This window comes from Leptosomus discolor, chromosome 11 (assembly GCF_034619465.1).
Source record: "Leptosomus discolor isolate bLepDis1 chromosome 11, bLepDis1.hap2, whole genome shotgun sequence".
NCBI lineage: Eukaryota > Metazoa > Chordata > Aves > Leptosomiformes > Leptosomidae > Leptosomus > Leptosomus discolor.
In genome coordinates this window covers 399,701-416,785 of record NC_141401.1, presented here as the reverse complement: position 1 = coordinate 416,785, position 17,085 = coordinate 399,701, and the positions used below count along the sequence as shown (strand labels likewise).

Genomic DNA, 17,085 nt, shown 5'->3' with positions numbered 1-17,085 from the left:
CGGTGCCCCAGGCACAGACCCCAGCCAGCACTCCAGCTGCGCTGAGTGGCACAGATCCTCACCCAGAGCCATCCCGGCCCCTCCAGGCAAGAGGAGCCCATTTAATGCCCAATTTGCACCTGCCCAGTGTAGCAATTTGAGAGCTGCCATGTGCCGCCAGGGTCCCCATTCGCCAGCCAACCCTGTAACTGGCCCTAGTTCCCAAGGTGTCCTGTTTGCCAGAGGGGCCCTGCCTGCCCGTCCCCACAGAGTCCTGCCCACCGGGGGGGCTCCGCTGTCCCAGCGCCCCGTTCAGCCGCCCAGGGCACTCAGCATCGCTGGCACTCCCCAGCACCACCAGTGCCAGGCTCCCTGCAAACCTTCATGACTCGTTTGAGGGTGACAGCAGCTCTGCTCGCACCGGTGCTGCAGCTGCCCCGGCCTGCAGCAGACGCCATCCTGCCTCGAACCCCCGCTGACCCAGAGCCTGCCCAGGAACAGTTTTATTTTCTGCCTGAGCTGCGGGTCCCACCGGCAGCGTCCACACACCGCACCAGCTCCAGGACAGCACTGTCACAAGCTTAGCAAGTGTTTTGCAAGCCAGGCCGAGGGGCTGCTCCTCCCCACCCCCAGCATCCCACCAGCATCCCCGGGCACCTCCCCACCTGCACCGGGCTAGACCAGGGACACTGGGCACCTCTGGTGCGAGGCATCCGGGCCTGGGGGGCTGCCCCCTACAGTCGTGCCAGGCCGGTCAGGATGGTGCTGTGAGGCTGCGGGTGCGACAGCGAGTGCAGAAGCTCGCCTTTCCTGGAAGCCCCAAGTGCTGCCTGCAGCAGGAAGGTCGCTGCGGGCCCCACCACAGCTCATCCAGTTTCACATCCTCTGTCTGCCCTCCTGCAGCCTGCAGAGCCTGGCAGGGCTGTGGCCCCCGCCTGCTCCCCGGGCCGGAGCCATCGCGGCAGCACATGATGGCCACAGCCCACCCGCTCGGCCGAGGGCAGCTGGGCCTGTCCCCCCTCCAGCCCCACGAGAAAAGGACGCGTGGGCTGAGAAGCGCCTGCACGGCACGGGGAACTCGCTCCTGACCACAGGAAGCCGCTGTGGCCGTGGGTACAGCGAGGCCGAGGGGCTCTGCAGAGAGGAGCTGCCTCTGCGAGTGAGTGCAGCCCCGAGAGAGCCTCCTCGGGGCTTGGGTGGGCTCTGCCTGGGGCTTGGCCATGGGAAGGTCAGGTCCTGTGTCCAGGCTGGCCATCCCAGGACTGCCCGTGGGCATCGTGCTCCAGCTGCAGGATGGTGCTCGACATGGGAGCTGCAGCATGCGAGTGCAGCCAGTCCCCGGGCTGTGGTGGAGGAGCTCAGCCCACACGCTGTGGGAAAGGGGTGCAAGTTCCCCAGGCTTTTCCCCCCCCCCCCCCCCCCCATGCACCGCAGCTGGCTCCCGAATTAGCTCCCTTCTCTGTGGTTTCCTGATAAGCAGCTACTTCCCATTGCCCAGGTGAGGGGGGCCAGACCCTGCCTGGGTGCTGAGTCTCCACCGTGTCCCCAAACAGCAGCCCCTGCCCAGCACCAGCTCCTGCCCGCAGCCCAGGCGAGGCAGCCGCTGGCTCTGGGGGGCTTCTCTGTCCTTCCCGGGGGCTGGGGGGGGATGTGGCTGCAGGCTCCTGCAGCCGCTGGCTCTTTGCCTCCTGGGGGGCTTCTCTGTCTTTCCTGGGGGCTGGGGGGGGATGTGGCTGCAGGCTCCTGCAGCCGCACCAAAGCAGGCAGCGCAGCAACCGGGGCTCCCTGCCTGCACCACAGGCACACACCTCAGCAAGGTGACCCCCGCTGCAGGCAGGGCTGCAGGCCCCATCCTGTGGCTGCAGAGCAGATCTGGGCACCCTACGGGCCCAGCGCAGGGTGATGGCCCCCGGCCCGACACCCTCCTGCCCCCGGGACCGGGCTGCCATCCTGGCACACAGAGCACAGGCAGCCGAGCTGGTTTGCATAGTTCTGAACATTTAATAACTCAGTCTCTCTAGCGTTATATCCACATCCATTAAATTAAAAACAGGCTCAGGAGGCAGCTCCTGGCTGATTAAATTACAAGAAAAAATTACTGTGCACCAAAAAGTTATTATAGAAAAATAGTCCTGTGGCCCCCGGCCGGCAGCTCCGTCCACAGCAGGCCAGGGCTGGCACTGGCACGGGGCGGGTGGGAGCCCGTGCAACGGCCCCGGTGTGCGGCAGCGGACGGCGAAGGGGCTCGCGGCACCAGCCCCCAGCCCGCGGGGAAGGGGCAGCGAGGGCAGGCGGTGCCGGGACAGGGCACCGGCGGGGAGCGGAACGGATTGTCACCAAGTGGGGGGGCAAGGCACGTTGGGGGGCAGGGGTGCTCTGGGGACTGGGGTCGCAGGGATGCCGGGCTCCGCCCAGCACAGGCAGAGCGGGGGCAGTGCTGGCACCCGTGCTGCCCACCTGCCCCGGCCAGCAGTGCCTGCGTGGGGGCAAAAGATGAGGGGTCCTGGGGCAGCCCCACAGAGCAGGGTCTGGGCGAGGGGGTCCCTGCCCAGGCTGGGGGCTGAGCCTCGGGCACAAAGGAAGGCGCTGCGCTGCCCTGCCCTGCGCTCTCCGGTGCAGGGGGGCTCCTGTCCGCGCTGCAGGAAGCCGCAGCCGCAGTGGGACGTGCAGCAGTGGGCAAGCAGGCAGCAGAGGCCGAGGCCTGGCCATTATTGCTGTTGAGGGGCACGGTGGGAGGCCAACAGGCCCTCGGGAGGTGGCCGGGAGCCAGCAGGCAGCAGGCTGAGCCAGGGACACAGGCAGGGAAAGGCCTGGCAGGTTTTGAGGGCGGCAGGGGCAGGGGGACACCGTGCCATGGGACAGAGCATGTCTTGGCTCAGGGCAGAGCTGCCCCTGCCCCAGGCAGCCCAGCCTGAGCAATGACAACCCCGGGACCCCATGTGCTGCTGCCCTGGGGGACTCGCGGGACCCCCCAGCAGCAGCTGTCTGCCTGGGGCAGGGAACAGGGCTGCCAGCGCAGGGCCAGTGAGTGCCAGGGGCCCCGCTGCCATCAAACCCCCCGCTGTGGGGTGCAGGATGGACACGGGGCCAAGAGAGATGGTGCAAGAGTGGGACGGTGCCGAGCTGGGGACAGTGTCGACAGGGCTGTGCCCAGCCACCCAGGCCGGGGCCGAGGGACAGTGCCAGCGGGTGGGGAGCCCCGGGCTGCTGCGGTGCAGGAGAGGGACGGGGTCAGAGTCCGGGGCCCCTCGGCCTCACCTGCCCCGGCCCCGCGGTGCTGGGCAGGGAGGAGGGAGGGGCAGGAGGGCTCATCAAAGGGCACTTTGGTCTCTGATGAAGGCAGTCCTCTCACTGTGGGCCTCGTACTCCTCACCGTCCGACTCTGAGGGGCCCTCCTCCTGCCAGATGTCGGAGGGGAGTCCCTTGTAGGAGATGATCCCGCTGTCCAGGGCGTAGACCTTCACGCCCCGCAGGCTGAAGCCCGAGCGCGCCTGCAGCACCAGGAAGACGGTGACGAAGATGACGACAATGAGGACGCAGCTGAGGCTGGCGATGAGGACGGGCAGGTTGGCTGGAGGGGGGGCCTCAGCCAGCCCCTCGCCGTCTGCCAGGGCAGGGGACGCACGGCTGCTCTGCGTCTGGTGGGAGCAGGAGAGGTCCAGGCTGCTGAAGTGGGAGTGCGCGGGGCAGGTCAGGCACTGGTTGGGGCCGGGCCCCGCGCAGGTGGCGCAGGAGGGGTGGCAGGGCAGGCAGAGGTGGGGCGCGATGGGCTCCACGCTGTTCTCCAGGTCGTAGTGCGTGCTCTGGACGCCGGGCGCGAAGCCGGGAGGGCAATGCTTCAGGCAGCTCTTCTGGTGCAGGTAGTACCCCTCCTCGCAGACTGGGGGAAAGGCAGGGTCAGCGCAGGCCGGGGGGCCGCCTGCACCCCGTGCCCCCATCCCCTCCCCGCCGGCCCCACACTCACCCACACAGGTCTGGCTGGGGGTCAGGGTCTTGCAGCCGCTGCTCTCCAGCTGGTTGGAGAGGCTGGGGGAGTCGGTGGCCGTCCCATACAGCACGAGGGTAAACTTGGTCAGTGTGCCTGCAACGAGGCAGGGTGAGGACCACCGACGGGCCTGCGGGACCCCCCGCACTTGGGACAGGCACAGGGAAGGGGGCTTGCACTGGTCCCCACCATGGGCTATCAGGGGACAGCATGGCTGTGCCCACCACCTGGATGAGCGCCCGACGTGGGACCATGCCCCTGCACAGGACTGCCTGCAGGGCGGGGGGCCAGGCCAGCTGGCATGGGGGGCACTGCTGCCCCCAACCCCTGCTGCTCCAGAGTGGCTGCAACCCCTCCCCACGCGCCCAGCTCCAGGCTCTCCCCCGCCAGGTCACCGCAAAGCATCCGAGGTGGCACCAGCCCCTCTGCTCAGGGGTGCTGGGGGACACCGGGCACCCTGCTCCCACTCCCACCTCAGGCTCGTGGGGAGGCAGCGGTGGGGGTGAGGCTGGCCCAGCCCTACCGTAGTTGTTGGCATCGCTGGTGTTCTCGATCTCCAGCACCCATTCCCCGGAGGGGTCCTCGTCCCACGAGTGGGTCGTCATGAAGGCCCAGTCGTTGAAGCCGTCAGCCGAGAAGTCGTGGGGCCTGGGCGAGGGTGGGGCGGGGGGGGTTGAGAGGGGGGCACCAACATCCCACAAACCCACTTGTGTCAGCCTGGGCTGGGGGCACCCTGCCGCACCCTGCAGCCCAGCACCTACCTGGCAGCCAGGAGGGTGGAGCGGGTGCCCATGGGACTGACGAGGTGGATGGCCAAGTCCCCCCGCCGGTTGTAGGACAGTGTCAGCCTGGCCTGCGCGTGCTCCAGCCGGCTGATGTAGTTGGCTTTCCCCAGGCAGGCGTCCACCTTCCGCCGCACCTCCAGGCGCTTCCCGATGTCCCTGTCAAGGACAGGCAAGAGTGAGCCCAGCCCCAGCCCTGGGGCACGCGTCAGGGTGCCCCAGCCCTGGTTCTCCGCTGCGGGGCTTTGCGGCTGTCCCGGGAACCGGGTGCTGTGCTGGGGGCAGCTGGAGCAGGAAGCAATCCAGCAGCGGCTGGCAGCACCCCTCTCCATCCCCGGACAGGGCACAGGGCGGGGGTTGGCTCTGCCGAGCACAGGCTGCCCCGTGCCAGCCCTGAATGGGCCCTTTCTCTGCCCACTGCGGGCCGGCTACACCCTGCATGGCCCGGCCCATCCTGCTGCTCATTGTGCGGCCATCCCTCCCGCAGCCGCCCGTGGTGACGGCGCTGGTGCCAGCGCAGGATGCCAGTCACAAGGACTGCCCGCTCTGGATGGGCAGGGCTGGGTCCCAGGGGACCGGGGCAGGGCCCAGCCCTGGCTCCCTCCGTGCCCACAGATGCCCACCCCCCTGCTACCGAGCGCCCCCGGGGAGCGCCCCAGCCGCACACGAGACTCGGCACATGTTGCGCTGTAGCGGCAGTGGCCAAGCAGGAGTAAAAGGAGCTTCTGTCTGACCCCTGAAAAGCCCCTCTGTCCGGGGATGACTCGCGCTTGCTGCTCCCAAACCGCAGCGCCCCAGCCGGCCCGGCCCCAGCTGCAGCGGGCAGGCTCAGCAGTCAACATCAGCACCGGACGGCCGAAGGCGCCTTTCCCGGCTCTCCCCAACCTCTTGCAGGAGGATGGCCTGGGGTCTCAAAGGCAGGTCAGCCCTGGAGATCCTCCCCACTGCCCACCCTGGACCCAGGAGCGCTTGGGCTCCAGCGCGGTGCACGGGGTGGATGCCGGGCAATGCCCTCCAGGGCTCACCAGCCCTTACTTCGGCTCTGTGAGGACGTCAATGACACATTTCCTCTGAGGTCCCACCGTGGTCCAGTTCTTGGCCAAGTTCACCATGGCCCCGGCATCCAGCAGGCCATAGCCGTAGGAGTGGCTGACTGTGGACAGAGAGGGGGTCAGCACCACTCCCGGGGTCCCTGGCAGTGGACCCGTGCCCAGCCACGCGGCTCACTGGGGCCTTCTGCCCAGTGCTCTGCCCCAGCACCCCTAGGCGAGCGGTGCTTGCAGGAGCAGGAGCACCCCGGTACCTTTGCGGCCGACACCGTTGGTGACCCAGTCGTTGGCGTTGAGGTGAGCCGGCTTCGACGTCTGCACCACCAGGTGCTGCATGTCCCGCCACGTCAGGTTCTTGCTGCGGGGAGACACGGGGCTCAGGCACTCGGCTCCTCCCGGCCCCAGGCAGCTCTGTGCCCAGGTGCCACTGCCTCATGGGGCCTGCATGGCCACCCCCACCCCAGCCCCGCTCGGTGCCTGCCCTTACTTGGCCTCTAGGGCAAGGGCGATGATGCCAGCAGCCAGCGGCGCCGAGGCAGACGTCCCCGTGTGCGATTCGGTGCATTTCTGTCTGAGGTCAGTCGTCACCTGCAAGGAGGAGCGCCAAGGTAGGAGGTGCTGCGGGCACCGGCCATGTCCGGGGGCCAGCTTGGGGGCTTGTCCCCCCACCACGGCCACAGGAGCCACCGCTCCTGGGGCCACTCACGAGCTCCCTCCAGAAGCCCTCAACTCACGAGACCGAGCCCCAGAGGGCGGCAGCGTGGCAGAGTGGGGCCAGCCCTGCTCCCCGCACCACGGCCGCAGCTCCCGGTACGTCCCACCCCCGCGAGCTCCCGGCCTGCAGACACCAACCCCCAGCCCCGACTCACGATCTGCTTCTCGTTCTGGTTGCCGCTGCTGTAGGTGGTGGCGAGGGTGGAGGAGCAGGCCTCACTGTACCAGGGCACGTTCCCGTACTGCGTGGTGCTGCTGATGGACAGCGTGTAGATGCTGTTGGTGTAGCCGTCGCAGTTGCAGCTGTCGTGCTCGCGGCCCCCATTCCCGGACGCCCAGACGAAGATGGAGCCCAGCCCCCCTCGGCCCTAGCGACAGAGGCAGGGTGAGGGCCAGCACCGGTGTCACCCACGCTGCCACATGGCGTGAAGCCCCAGGCTGGAGCTGGGGACAAGCAGATGGTGCTGGCCCCAGGGCTCAGAGTGGGAAAGACGGCGCAGATGCAGCTGGGATACTGGGACACCCCCAGTCACAGCCTGGCAGCCTGGGCACCCAGCACCGCCATCCCTCACCGCTGACATGCCTACGGGGGGTGCTGCGCCCTTCTGCAGAGGCTACAGGGGCTGCCCCAGCGGGCGGCAGGAGGCTCTGCCAAAGGAGGGCTTCCAAGAACCAATGTCCTCTTCTGCTCGGGAATCACCCCGGCTGACTCTGCCTGCGTGGGACTGGCAGCCGCCCGGCAGCGCCGCAGGAGCCGGGCAGAGCGGTCCCAAATGGCACCCAAAGGCCCCAGCTCCCCTCGCAGCACGCGTGACGGAGCTGGCGCGGCGCAGCGGGGCGGGTTGGCCAGCACGCCTTGCACCGCACACGCGCCTCTCCGCGCAGGGAGTCCCAGGCAGAACAGGCGGCACAGCGAACTGTGCCGGCTGCACCACGGTGACGCCGAGGCACGGGCTGCACCGGCAGCACACGGGGACAGTGGAGGAGGACAGGCAGAGGAAGCGAAGGCGAGCAGCTGGCAGGAAACCAGACAGGAACCAGCACAGGGCTTCGGAGAGCGGGGAGAGACCGCCCCAACGCGGGGCTGAGCAGAAGCCCTCCGAGCAGCGAGGACAGCGCTGCTCAGAAAGGTGAGATAAGCACCCGGCCAGGGAGGGGCCCTGACTCACAGCCTTCCCACAAGAACAGGAAAAACCAACGGAGCCTGCTCCTGGAGATCGGCTGGAAGACAGCTCATCACGTGAGGGCCAGGACAACTACCCAGGCAGGCAGAGCGAGGGAGACCTGGGGGAAGGGGCAGGAGCTCAGCCGGCGCTCCCCAGCAAACTCTCCCGCTCACCTGGCTGACCCCTCGGAAGAAAGCCTCCTCCGCCAGCCGGGCCGGGCCATCCACAGTCTTGCCGTCGTCCTCGGGGCCCCAGCTGGCACTGTAGATGTGGATGTGGTTGGGATTGAGGCCCAGGGAATGGGCCTCCACAGCATCAGTCACCTCCCCATCCAGCATGCGCACGCCTAGGGCCAGAGAGCAGACGTCACGGGCGACGGGACGGGGCAGGGCGGCCACACGCCACGGGGCAGCGGTGCCGCTGGCGACAGCCCTCCATCCACTGCTGCCGCCCCGTGCCACAGGCCGTCGCAGGGCTGCCCTGGCCAGCAGCGCCGAGATCCCCGGCACAGCCCGCTCCTCTGGCCGCAAGGCGCCCACGGAGCCCAGCGCAGGCTCTGCCCTCGGTGCAGGGCAGGGCGGCACCCACCTCCGATCCTGGCATTGTAAGCCACGCCGACACCACAGATCCCGTTGTTTGCCACAGCAGCCACCTCCCCGGCGCAGCGCGTGCCATGTCTGCAGTTGAAACAGGACCAGGCGTGCTCAGGTGGGGCGTGAGGAGCACCGGGCTGGGCACCGGCCGCAGCCAGAGGGACCAGAGCCCAGGCTGCCGCCCGACCCTCCCGAACCAGGTGGCCACAAAGGCCCCACAGGGCTCCTCCATCTACCCTGCTGCTCCAGAGCAGGGGGACTGAACGGCCCGTGCTGGCGCTGGGCAGCCCCAAGGGATGCTGCTCGCATCAGAACGGGAGCCAGGGGGTTTCTCCGTGGCGCAGAAGCGTGCCGCCACCGCTGCACCCTCCCGCAGGCCACGAGAGCTGGTGCTGCCGCTGAGTCCCTGCTGCAGCCGGGCTCTGCCGCCCTCGCCCCGGCCGCCTGCCTCACCTATTGTCGTTCATCTGCGTGTAGCGGGGCTGCGGGTCTGGGTCCTGGTCGTTGACATCAAAGCTCGCTCCCGGATCCTGGAAGGCAGATTTGGCAGTTAGAGACCATCTACCGGCCCAGAGCCACGCCTTGCTCCATGGCCCAAGGCTGGGCTGAGCAGGGGCCGCAGGCTCCAGTCCCACCTCCAGCCCTTCCCTCCATGTCCCACCACTGCTCGAGCCCTGTGCCACGCAGCTCCGGGGCTGCAGCCGCCCGGACAGGCTCCCGTGGCACACCGCCCTGCGACATCATCCCACACTTACATAGTTGCCTTCCAGGTCAGGGTGGTTCTTCTCAATCCCGTCATCCAGGATGGAAACCACGATGCCCTTGCCCGTGTAGCCCTGCTCCCAGGCCTGACGCACATTCAGGTCCCGCTGGTTCGTGTTGTACTGCCGAGAGAAGCCCTGGCAATAGGAGCTGCGCCCAGCTTCTGGCACTGCAGCAGGGGTGTGCCCGGGCCCCTCCTAGGCCCCGCTGTAAGGGCGGGCAAGAGGCAGCCTTCACCCCGCTCCGCTATGGTGTGGGGACAAGGAAACCCCAGGGGCCCTGGACACAGAGGGCTGGGCACGGCTGGCCGCAGTGCTGCTCTGGAAGGAGACTGAGTCCCAGCCTGTGCTCGGGCCCCATAAAGGTGTCTCCCTGCGCAGAGATCGGGCCTGTGCCCAAGCTCAACGACGCAGACAGGCATGGGCATGGACCCCGCTCCCGGGCCAGGCAAAGGGCTGCTCCCCCCTAGTCCAGCCCCGGGCTCTCCCCAGCCCTGCCAGCGCCCCCGCCAGGAGCCGCAGCTCCACAAGCATGGCCTCTTCCCCGGGGTGACCCCAGACACGCAGCACTGGGCGGCTGCCTCAGGCCTTCCTCCTCCTCCTCCGTCCCGCCAGCCTGGCTGGCAGCAGCAGCAGCTGCCTGGCAGCCATCCTCGGGCGCCACGTTCACACCCCCAGAACTCGCACCCGCTGTCACGACTGCGTGGCTCCTCTCCTGGCCCACGCAGCCCCTGCTGGCACTCACCAGGTACCACTGCTGCGGGAACTTGGGGTCCGTGGGCTCCATGAAAACGTCTCGCTTGGTCCTGCGCTTTGCCACCTGCTGCTCCAGCCACTGCACCTGGGGGCAGAGAGGGCATGGAGCTCCCCCGCCGTCCCCGCCGCCCCCTCTGCAGCTCGCCCCCATGCCAGCAGCTCACCGGGCCCCCCGCCCCCCAGAAAGCAGCCTGCCTGGAGGGGCTCTCCCTGGGGAGTCGCAGCCAGCCCTGGGCTGGCAGAACATCTGACCCCACCAGAGCCACTGCAGCACCCAGACCGTCCCTCCCGGCCTCCCCTGCCCACCCACGCCAGGGCGGCAGCGCCGGGTGTCCCGTGCCAGGCTGCGCTCCAGCGGAGCGGGCAGGTCAGAGCGCGGAGCTCTGCCGAGATCCTGTCAGCTGCCGCACGCCCCGCTGCGCTGCCAGCGTGCCGGGCCCCGGGCCAGAGCCAGGGGACGGAGATCATGGCAGCCCTGCCACACCGCCGTGCTGGGATCTGGCACTGCCGGCGCTGCCCTGCACACCTTGCCCCGTGTACGAGAACGGAGAGCCCTCCAGGGAGCAGAGGCTGCCCCGTGCCCTGGGACCACAGCAGCCCACAGGATGGTGATGCCGGCTCTGCCAACCCCCTGCCCTTGCCAGCCATGTGCCGGGCTCCCAGCCGGTTCTGCCACAGGCCTCAATGCCAGGGGATGGTTCAAGGCAGCTCAGCCCCATGCTGTGCCCAGTGCTGGCTCACGTGGCAGTGTGAAGTGCCCAGGAGCAAAGCCAGGCCCCCGCAGCTGGCAGGCAGGGAACCCCGCTGCACATACCTGTGGTTCCCTGGCCAAGCGGCTGTGCCAGGGCTGGTGGGGCGAGAGGGAACGCTTCACCACGCCGCGGTGCCGAAAGTGGTAATAGTCGCCAAAGATCTGCCACAGAGAAAGGAGCGGGATGGACATGAGAGTTCCGTCTCCCCAATTCCCCACCCCCCACCTGCAAGCCCGAGCCCTGGGGCTGCGTCCCCCTACTCCAGAGCAGCTGCTGGGGCTCATGTCCGGGTACGTGGGGCAGGACCTCCTGCAACATGCTGGGGCAGCTGGTGAGACCCTGGGGCCACAGCAACACAGCCTCTGCCCACCTCACCCTCCCATGGGTCCCTGGAGGGCAGCAAGTCCTGAATTGTCCAACGAAACTGCTGCCCTGGCAGGGAGGCCCCGGGCAAGCAGCCTTTTGGAGCCAGCCTGGAAGAGGCACCAACCTCAGGAGGAGTCACCGCTCCTCTCCCACAGCCAACCTGCACCCCCTGCTACAGGTGAGGGGCGGCCAGGAGGGCTCCAGGCGCCGCTCCCCAGGTGGCCCCAGCCAGGGCAGGGAGGGTCTGAGCCAGCCTCTGCTCCTCCGCACAGGCCACTCACAGAGCCCTTCTCCCCACAGACCCCAGGCCAGCGCCCCACTGGAGCACCCACCCAGTGCCAGTCCCTACCTCAGGGCACAGCCAGCTCCAGCAGACCAAGGCAAGGGGGCACACAGGCGTCCGGCCCCTGGCTGGGGCAGCCACCAGCTGAGGAGCTGCGCTGCGATGGCCCCAGCTCAGCTCCCACACATGTGGGGACAGCCTAGACGGGGCAGGACCGGACTCCAGCACAGCCTGGCTGGGCCAAGAGGCCACGCACCCACCCAGCTGGTTATTTTTAAACCCCAAACCCTCTCCAGTGCTGTCATTTCCTGATCCCCTCCTGCACGTCCCGGAGGCTGGCCTGGCCACAGCGGCCCCACCCCTGCCACCCAGGGCCTCCCAGCCCAGCAGCCTGCCTGGAATGGGGAGAAGGAGGCCAAGAGCCCACCCTGCCCCCCTGGAAGCCACAAAGCCCGGGCAGCGGCCGCAGGCAGCATGTGGCTGGCCTGGCTGCGCCACTGCCTGCCGGGCTGGGCTGCAAGGGCTACGGGAACATGAGGCAGAGGACATCTCGCCCTCCGCCGCCTCAGGCTGCCAAAAACCAGTTTGGTTGTGGTTAACAAAACCCCCCCAAGCTCATCTGAGCTCTGCAGATGTGCCACCACCCCGGCCAGCCAGGCAGCCAGCTGGAGCCGAGCAGGGGAGAGAAGGTGCACCCGGCTGAGCAGCACCCTCAGCCCCAGGGCAGCAAATCCAGGCTGCGGCTCTCCAGTCACGCACTTCACTTCAAAGCCCCTCCGTGCTCGGTGGGGCAAGGGAAACACCCTGGCACCTGGAGCCAGGCCTGCACCACCCCTGCTCGGCAGGATCCACATGCCAGCAGGCCAAGCCCCTACCTGCCATGGGAAGCGGAATTGCTCCGCAGGGCTCCCCCCTGCGGCACGGCCCCTGTGCACCAGCTGCTCCGTGGGCAGGAAAGGGAATGGATTCAACTTGTGGCAGCCCAGCACCAGCAGCATGGAACGGCAGGAGCTGAATGCTGGGGTCAGGACTTACGTCCACGGCTCCATCACCAGGGGAGTCTGGTGCTCGCAGCACACCGGCACACAACAGTCCCCACGGAAGGGGCAGGCAAAGCCCCCAGCTGCCAGCTCAGGACCCTGCTCCTCTCTGTGTGCAGCCCCCAGACAGTGGTGGGGAGCACGTTCAGGCGGGGGACAACGCAGCGTGCAAACCAACTCCACACCACGCCAGCTGGTGTCACCCAAGGAAGTCACAGACCACACCGGCTCCCCGAGACGCTGCACTCGTGGTGTGGGGCTGTGCTCCCCGGTGCCGGTGGCAGCTGGGCGCTGCTCCTGCCCTGTGCCAGCGGAGGAAAGGCCAGGACTCGGCCTGCAGCTCTGCATCCCTTCCCTGTGGGGCACAGCCAGCTGCAGAGCTGCAGCCCTGCCTGTTAGGGCAGCATCACACCGTCAGAGTCACTGGGGACAGAGCCGAGCCTGTTCCCCACAGCACGCCATATCCCCCCAGTACAGCCTGGGACACCCAGCAGCTCAGAGCATTTGGGGAGGCGTCGAGGTGACAAGCCTCTGCACTGGGCTGGCAGAGCGGAAAGCGAGCTGCAGGCGAGCTGCCCTCCCCCAGCAACCCCCACACCCCCTCTGGGGGTAAGGACAGAGCCCCGATTGTTCCTGTGTGCAGATCGCGGCTCTGCCTGGTCATCCGACTGGATTAGGTCTGCACAGACACTGCGGTGGCAGCCAGGAGCCGGCCAGCCCACACGCTTCCACCCTAATCCCCGCAGTCCCTGTCCTCAGCAAGGGCAGAGCCACCCCCCAGCCCCGCGGGTCCTCGGGGAGGGCAGTGCTGATCCTGCAGAGCATGGTCCCCTCTCACTGCTCCTGCCTCGACCTCCCACCACAGCCTGAGGCCACCCTGGCCGGCTCCAGGGCCAACGGGCTGCCGCACTCCCACCGGTGTCCCCCGGAGCAGGTTGACGTGCCGAGTGGCAGCAGGGGCTAGTGGGGACCTGCAGCCCAGCAGGATGGGAGGTAAGAGCACTCCTGCCCGGGCTGGTGCTGCTGGGGCCGCTCGGCCCCGGTGTCCTGCCAGTGCAGCCCACGGCCAACGCCGGCACCAGCAGCCGGGCCCTTCCCCGGTGCTGCCGAGCCCCCAGCCGGGGCAAGCAGCGCCTGCACCCCCTCCTCTGCGCCAGCCCCACCGTACTCCCACCTCACTGCCGCATCTGTCCCTCTCCTCTGACCCCCCACCCCTGCACTGTCCTTTGGGTCCCCTTCATGGCCACTGGCACCAGACCCGGGTCCCGGCACCGCTCTGACAGGCACCGCTGGCCCAGGGGGCTGCCCGCCTGCCACGGCTCCGCAGGCAGCACTGGAGCAGGGAGTACGCCAGGACAGCACGCCTCCGAGGACAGTGTCCAGACCCCACGCTGAGGCCAGGATCCTCTCAGATAAGCACCCTGGGGGCCTCTTACTGGGGCACTGCCAGAAGCACCCGGTTCCCCCCCTTCCAGCCTGGCTGCCGCATCCTGTCCCAGCGGCACACACACACACACCGCCCGGGAACAGCAGCCCAGAAACCTCCTGGAGGGAAAGCCCGGGTCCTTCCAGCCCTGTTCTTCCCACCGGGCCACCACGGCCCCTCTGAGCGGGCTGCCCAGGCTGGCCAAGCCTCGTCCCACAGCACAGATACCGGGACGGGCTCCAGAACGTCAGAAAACGTGCCCAGACCAGCAGCTCCTGCCGCAGCTCAAGCTGCCGCAGCCCCCGGGGCTCTGCCTGCAGGTGCTGTCTCGCTGCTGCTCCGCTGGCAGAGCCGGGGGAGAGGTGCCAGCCTCCAGCCACAGAACGAACGGCACGGGGAGAAGGTGAGTGCTGCTGGGCAGAGCTGGTGCAGAGCCTCTGTGGCTCACGGGGACAGACCCCGAACAGGCCTGGGCTCCCCGCTGAGGCACGGGGCCTTGCGCGGCTCTGCACTGCAGCCTGGGGACAGACGGGCACCCCTGGGCTAGTGGAGACGTGGCCACAGAGCCCGGTGCCCCTCGGCCCTGGCAGACGGGAAACACTGCCGGGAGTGGGTTAATGGCACCTCAGCCCCGTCTCCACTCCCAAGGGTCTCGGCAGACCTGGCCCAGCGGGATGCATCTTGGGCCGCTCTTCTGGTCCCTTCTGCAGGGCAGCAGCCCCGGCCCGACATGTCCTTCGCCCTGACATCGGCTCTACGACATTTCCACACAGACAGCACCTGTGTGAGGCTGCCCCATTGCCCCTGCAGTGCAGACACCCTCAGTGGGGCCTGGCCCCAGACCCCACAGAGCTCCCTCCTCTGGCACGAGCCCCGGAGAACTTGGGGGTCCCTGTCCCCAAAGCCCTGAGCATCCACTGCCCTGCACAGGGCTCCTCTTGCGCAGCAGGACGAGGCACCCGCCGGCTCCAGCGCAGCCACCTTCCCCGCCCGCTCGGCAGCTGCTCACAGCGAGGTCCTGACACCGCAGCCACGAGTTGTGCAATTTCCTCTGGGACTTCACCCCTCGCTTCCTTCCCGGAGAGTCAGCCCAGCCCGGCAGCAGCGCCCCGCTCTTGGGGCCACAGACCCCCGGGCAGCCCATCTGGGGCTGGCCAAGCCATGTGGGCTCTGCTCTGTCAAGCACCAGCCTCACCTTGCCAGAGCAGCACTGGTGCAGCTCCCCGTGCCTGCATGGGGGCTGGGGGGGCGTCCCTCTGGGCCAGCCCTGCTGCACCGGCTCCCATGGGATCCCCTTGGCCCCTGCCTTGGCGATGGCAGCCACGCTGGCACCAGCTCCATCGGCAAAGCCCCCAACTGCTGCCAGCCCGGGGCCAGCACCCAGCCCGTGGCGCAGGGCAGAGAAAAGGCCCATGGAGCAGCCTGCACCGAGATCACGGGGCAGCCGGCATCGCGCTAGAACAGTGGCATCAGGAAGCGCTGGCCAGCAAGAAGCAGAGTGCCAACAGAGACACGTCCTGCCCGCAGCACCTTGCTGGCAGTCAGGAGCCCGGCTATCGGCACCCCCAGCCCTGTGGCTCTCAGCCAAGGCCCGGCTTTCATACCGATGCCTCAGGAGCCAGACCTGCGAGCGCCCTCACTACCAGGGAGTGCGCAGCCTGCAGCTGGCCAGGGCAAGCAGAGCCGGCTGCCTGGGGCCGGGAGCACAGCAGAGCTGGGCCCTGCCAAGGCTGCCAGGAGGAGAGCGTCACAGAGCTCCTCATGCTAGGGAGAAGGCCGGGAACAGACGGGACTGCCCAGACCACAGCAGGGCCCACAGAGGACACCACTTCCATGGGGAGAGGGATGCTGGGGACTTACCGGGCCCAGGTTGAGGAATCCATGCTTCCTGGCCAGCCTGTCAGCCTCCTGGGGCCCTGCGGGGACAAGCACGGCCCAGGTGTTGGTGTAAATACGCTGGGCCAGCACCTCCTGGGCCAGGAGAGCGAGGGCAACCACCAGAGTCCAGAGCAGGAGCAGCGAGCAGGGCCTCAGATCCATCAGAGTATCGGGGTTCCTCTAGCTGGGGAGCAGGAGGGTCCCGGGAGCGGCGGGTCCAGCAGCCTCCCGACGTCAGCACCCCGAGGCGCGCCGGCCTCTCTGCCCCGCTGGCCCCCGCTCAGCCCAAGAGAGCATGGGGCCGAGCACACAGCAGCCGCGCCAGAGGGTGGCAGCAGGAACAGACCGTCTGGGACAGCAGCACGATCTGCAGAGAGAGAGGTAAAAGTGGTCAGGCCCCGAGGTGCCTCTGCTCAAACCCAGGGAGGGCAGGCTCTGCCAGAACAAGCCACAGCTCCGGCACCGGGCAAGGGGGCTCTGGCACACAGCACCCACTGCCCGCCACAGCTCACAGAGAGCCGCACGGGACCCGAGGCCCCGAGGAGCCGCGGCAGCGCTGGCTCAGCAGGGCACCCCGGCACAGAGCTGCTGTTTACCTTGCCTGTTGCCCAATGTGTACTCGCACTCCACACTCACAAACAACGGGAAACAAACCGGGAGGGGAGAAGGGCACTGAAGGAGGGGAGAGGCAAGGCGAGGGAAGCCATGCCTCCTGCCCCCATGGTCTGCAGTGGACGGGAGCCCCTTCTCCAACTGGAACAGGCCTATCTGGGCATGGGAAGCCTGCCTCTCCAGTCTCCTCTGGTCTGGAGGAGATGCCCCTAGATGCTGCACGAGGGACCCCAGCTAAACGAGAGACTGGATGGAGGAAAGCCAAGGAGAGTCCTTGCTCTCCGGTTAGCAGAGCCCCAGGCCCCGGCACCTCCACAGTCGGCGATCGACCAGACAGCACCCGGTAGCAGTGCCGAGCACCACGCTGCCTGTCACCGTCAGCTCAGCTCTGCCCTTCCTCCGGAGCACAACATGGTGACACCGGTGTGACTCATCTTCACAACAGAAAGGAAACTGGCACAGGGACCAGGAAAAGGGGCATGCTGTCACCTCCAGCACGCACCTGGAGACCTGCACCATGCCTGGGGACAGCTCACATCGTGTTGGAGGGCAAACACAAGAAGCTGGGAAGGCAGGTGGGGAGCAGAGCAGGGAGCAACCCCCTCAGCACAAAGGAGCCGGCAACACGACGGCGCCAGTGCGAGCTCCACAGGAACCCTGAAATACCTGGTCGTGTTTCAGAGACAGAGGGAAAGGCGAGAGCCGGCAGTGCCCTGAGGAGCCCCATCCCCCTCTGGCAAGCAGCGGCCACAGGGGGCACGGAGCCGGCAGCGCTGCCAGGGGAGCAGAGCAGCTCCTGGCAGCCGCCTGAGCCCTCGCCGCAGGCTGCAGCGCAGACAGTGCCGCGATTCAGGCACGCTGCGGCTCCCCCTCGGCGACCAGACCTCGGCCGGCTGCGGGCCTGGCCGCCCTGCCACGGCACCTGGAGCCACGGGCACCCGCC

The 17,085-nt window shown here is 68.1% G+C and overlaps 1 protein-coding gene across 2 annotated transcripts; it reads right to left on the bottom strand.

Moving 5' to 3' along the window:
- Positions 1 to 2,373: 2,373 nt before the first annotated feature.
- FURIN (furin, paired basic amino acid cleaving enzyme) lies at positions 2,374 to 15,776 on the bottom strand. Of its 2 annotated transcripts, none has more exons than XM_086471840.1 (15): positions 15,513 to 15,776; positions 10,600 to 10,698; positions 9,775 to 9,870; positions 9,024 to 9,152; positions 8,722 to 8,798; positions 8,264 to 8,352; positions 7,849 to 8,021; positions 6,665 to 6,877; positions 6,283 to 6,383; positions 6,050 to 6,153; positions 5,782 to 5,899; positions 4,726 to 4,914; positions 4,488 to 4,612; positions 3,944 to 4,060; positions 2,374 to 3,859 (listed from the first exon to the last, which is right to left on the bottom strand). In XM_086471840.1, the coding sequence occupies exons 1-15, from the start codon at positions 15,690 to 15,692 to the stop codon at positions 3,291 to 3,293; spliced, it is 2,379 nt and encodes a 792-aa protein (XP_086327966.1). In that variant the 5' UTR covers positions 15,693 to 15,776; the 3' UTR covers positions 2,374 to 3,290. The 2 variants fall into 2 exon arrangements, with proteins under 2 accessions (XP_086327966.1, XP_086327965.1); XM_086471839.1 differs by having other exon boundaries at positions 4,726 to 4,905.
- Positions 15,777 to 17,085: the final 1,309 nt, after the last annotated feature.

Excerpts from the sequence above, each read along its gene's own strand:
- FURIN (XM_086471840.1), bottom strand. The coding sequence starts at position 15,692 with ATGGATCTGAGGCCCTGCTCGCTGCTCCTGCTCTGGACTCTGGTGGTT. Across the intron at positions 10,699-15,512 it reads GATTCCTCAACCTGGGCCCG|ATCTTTGGCGACTATTACCA; the intron begins GTAAGTCCCCAG and ends TCTCTGTGGCAG. Across the intron at positions 8,799-9,023 it reads CTGACCTGGAAGGCAACTAT|GATCCGGGAGCGAGCTTTGA; the intron begins GTAAGTGTGGGA and ends TCTGCCTTCCAG.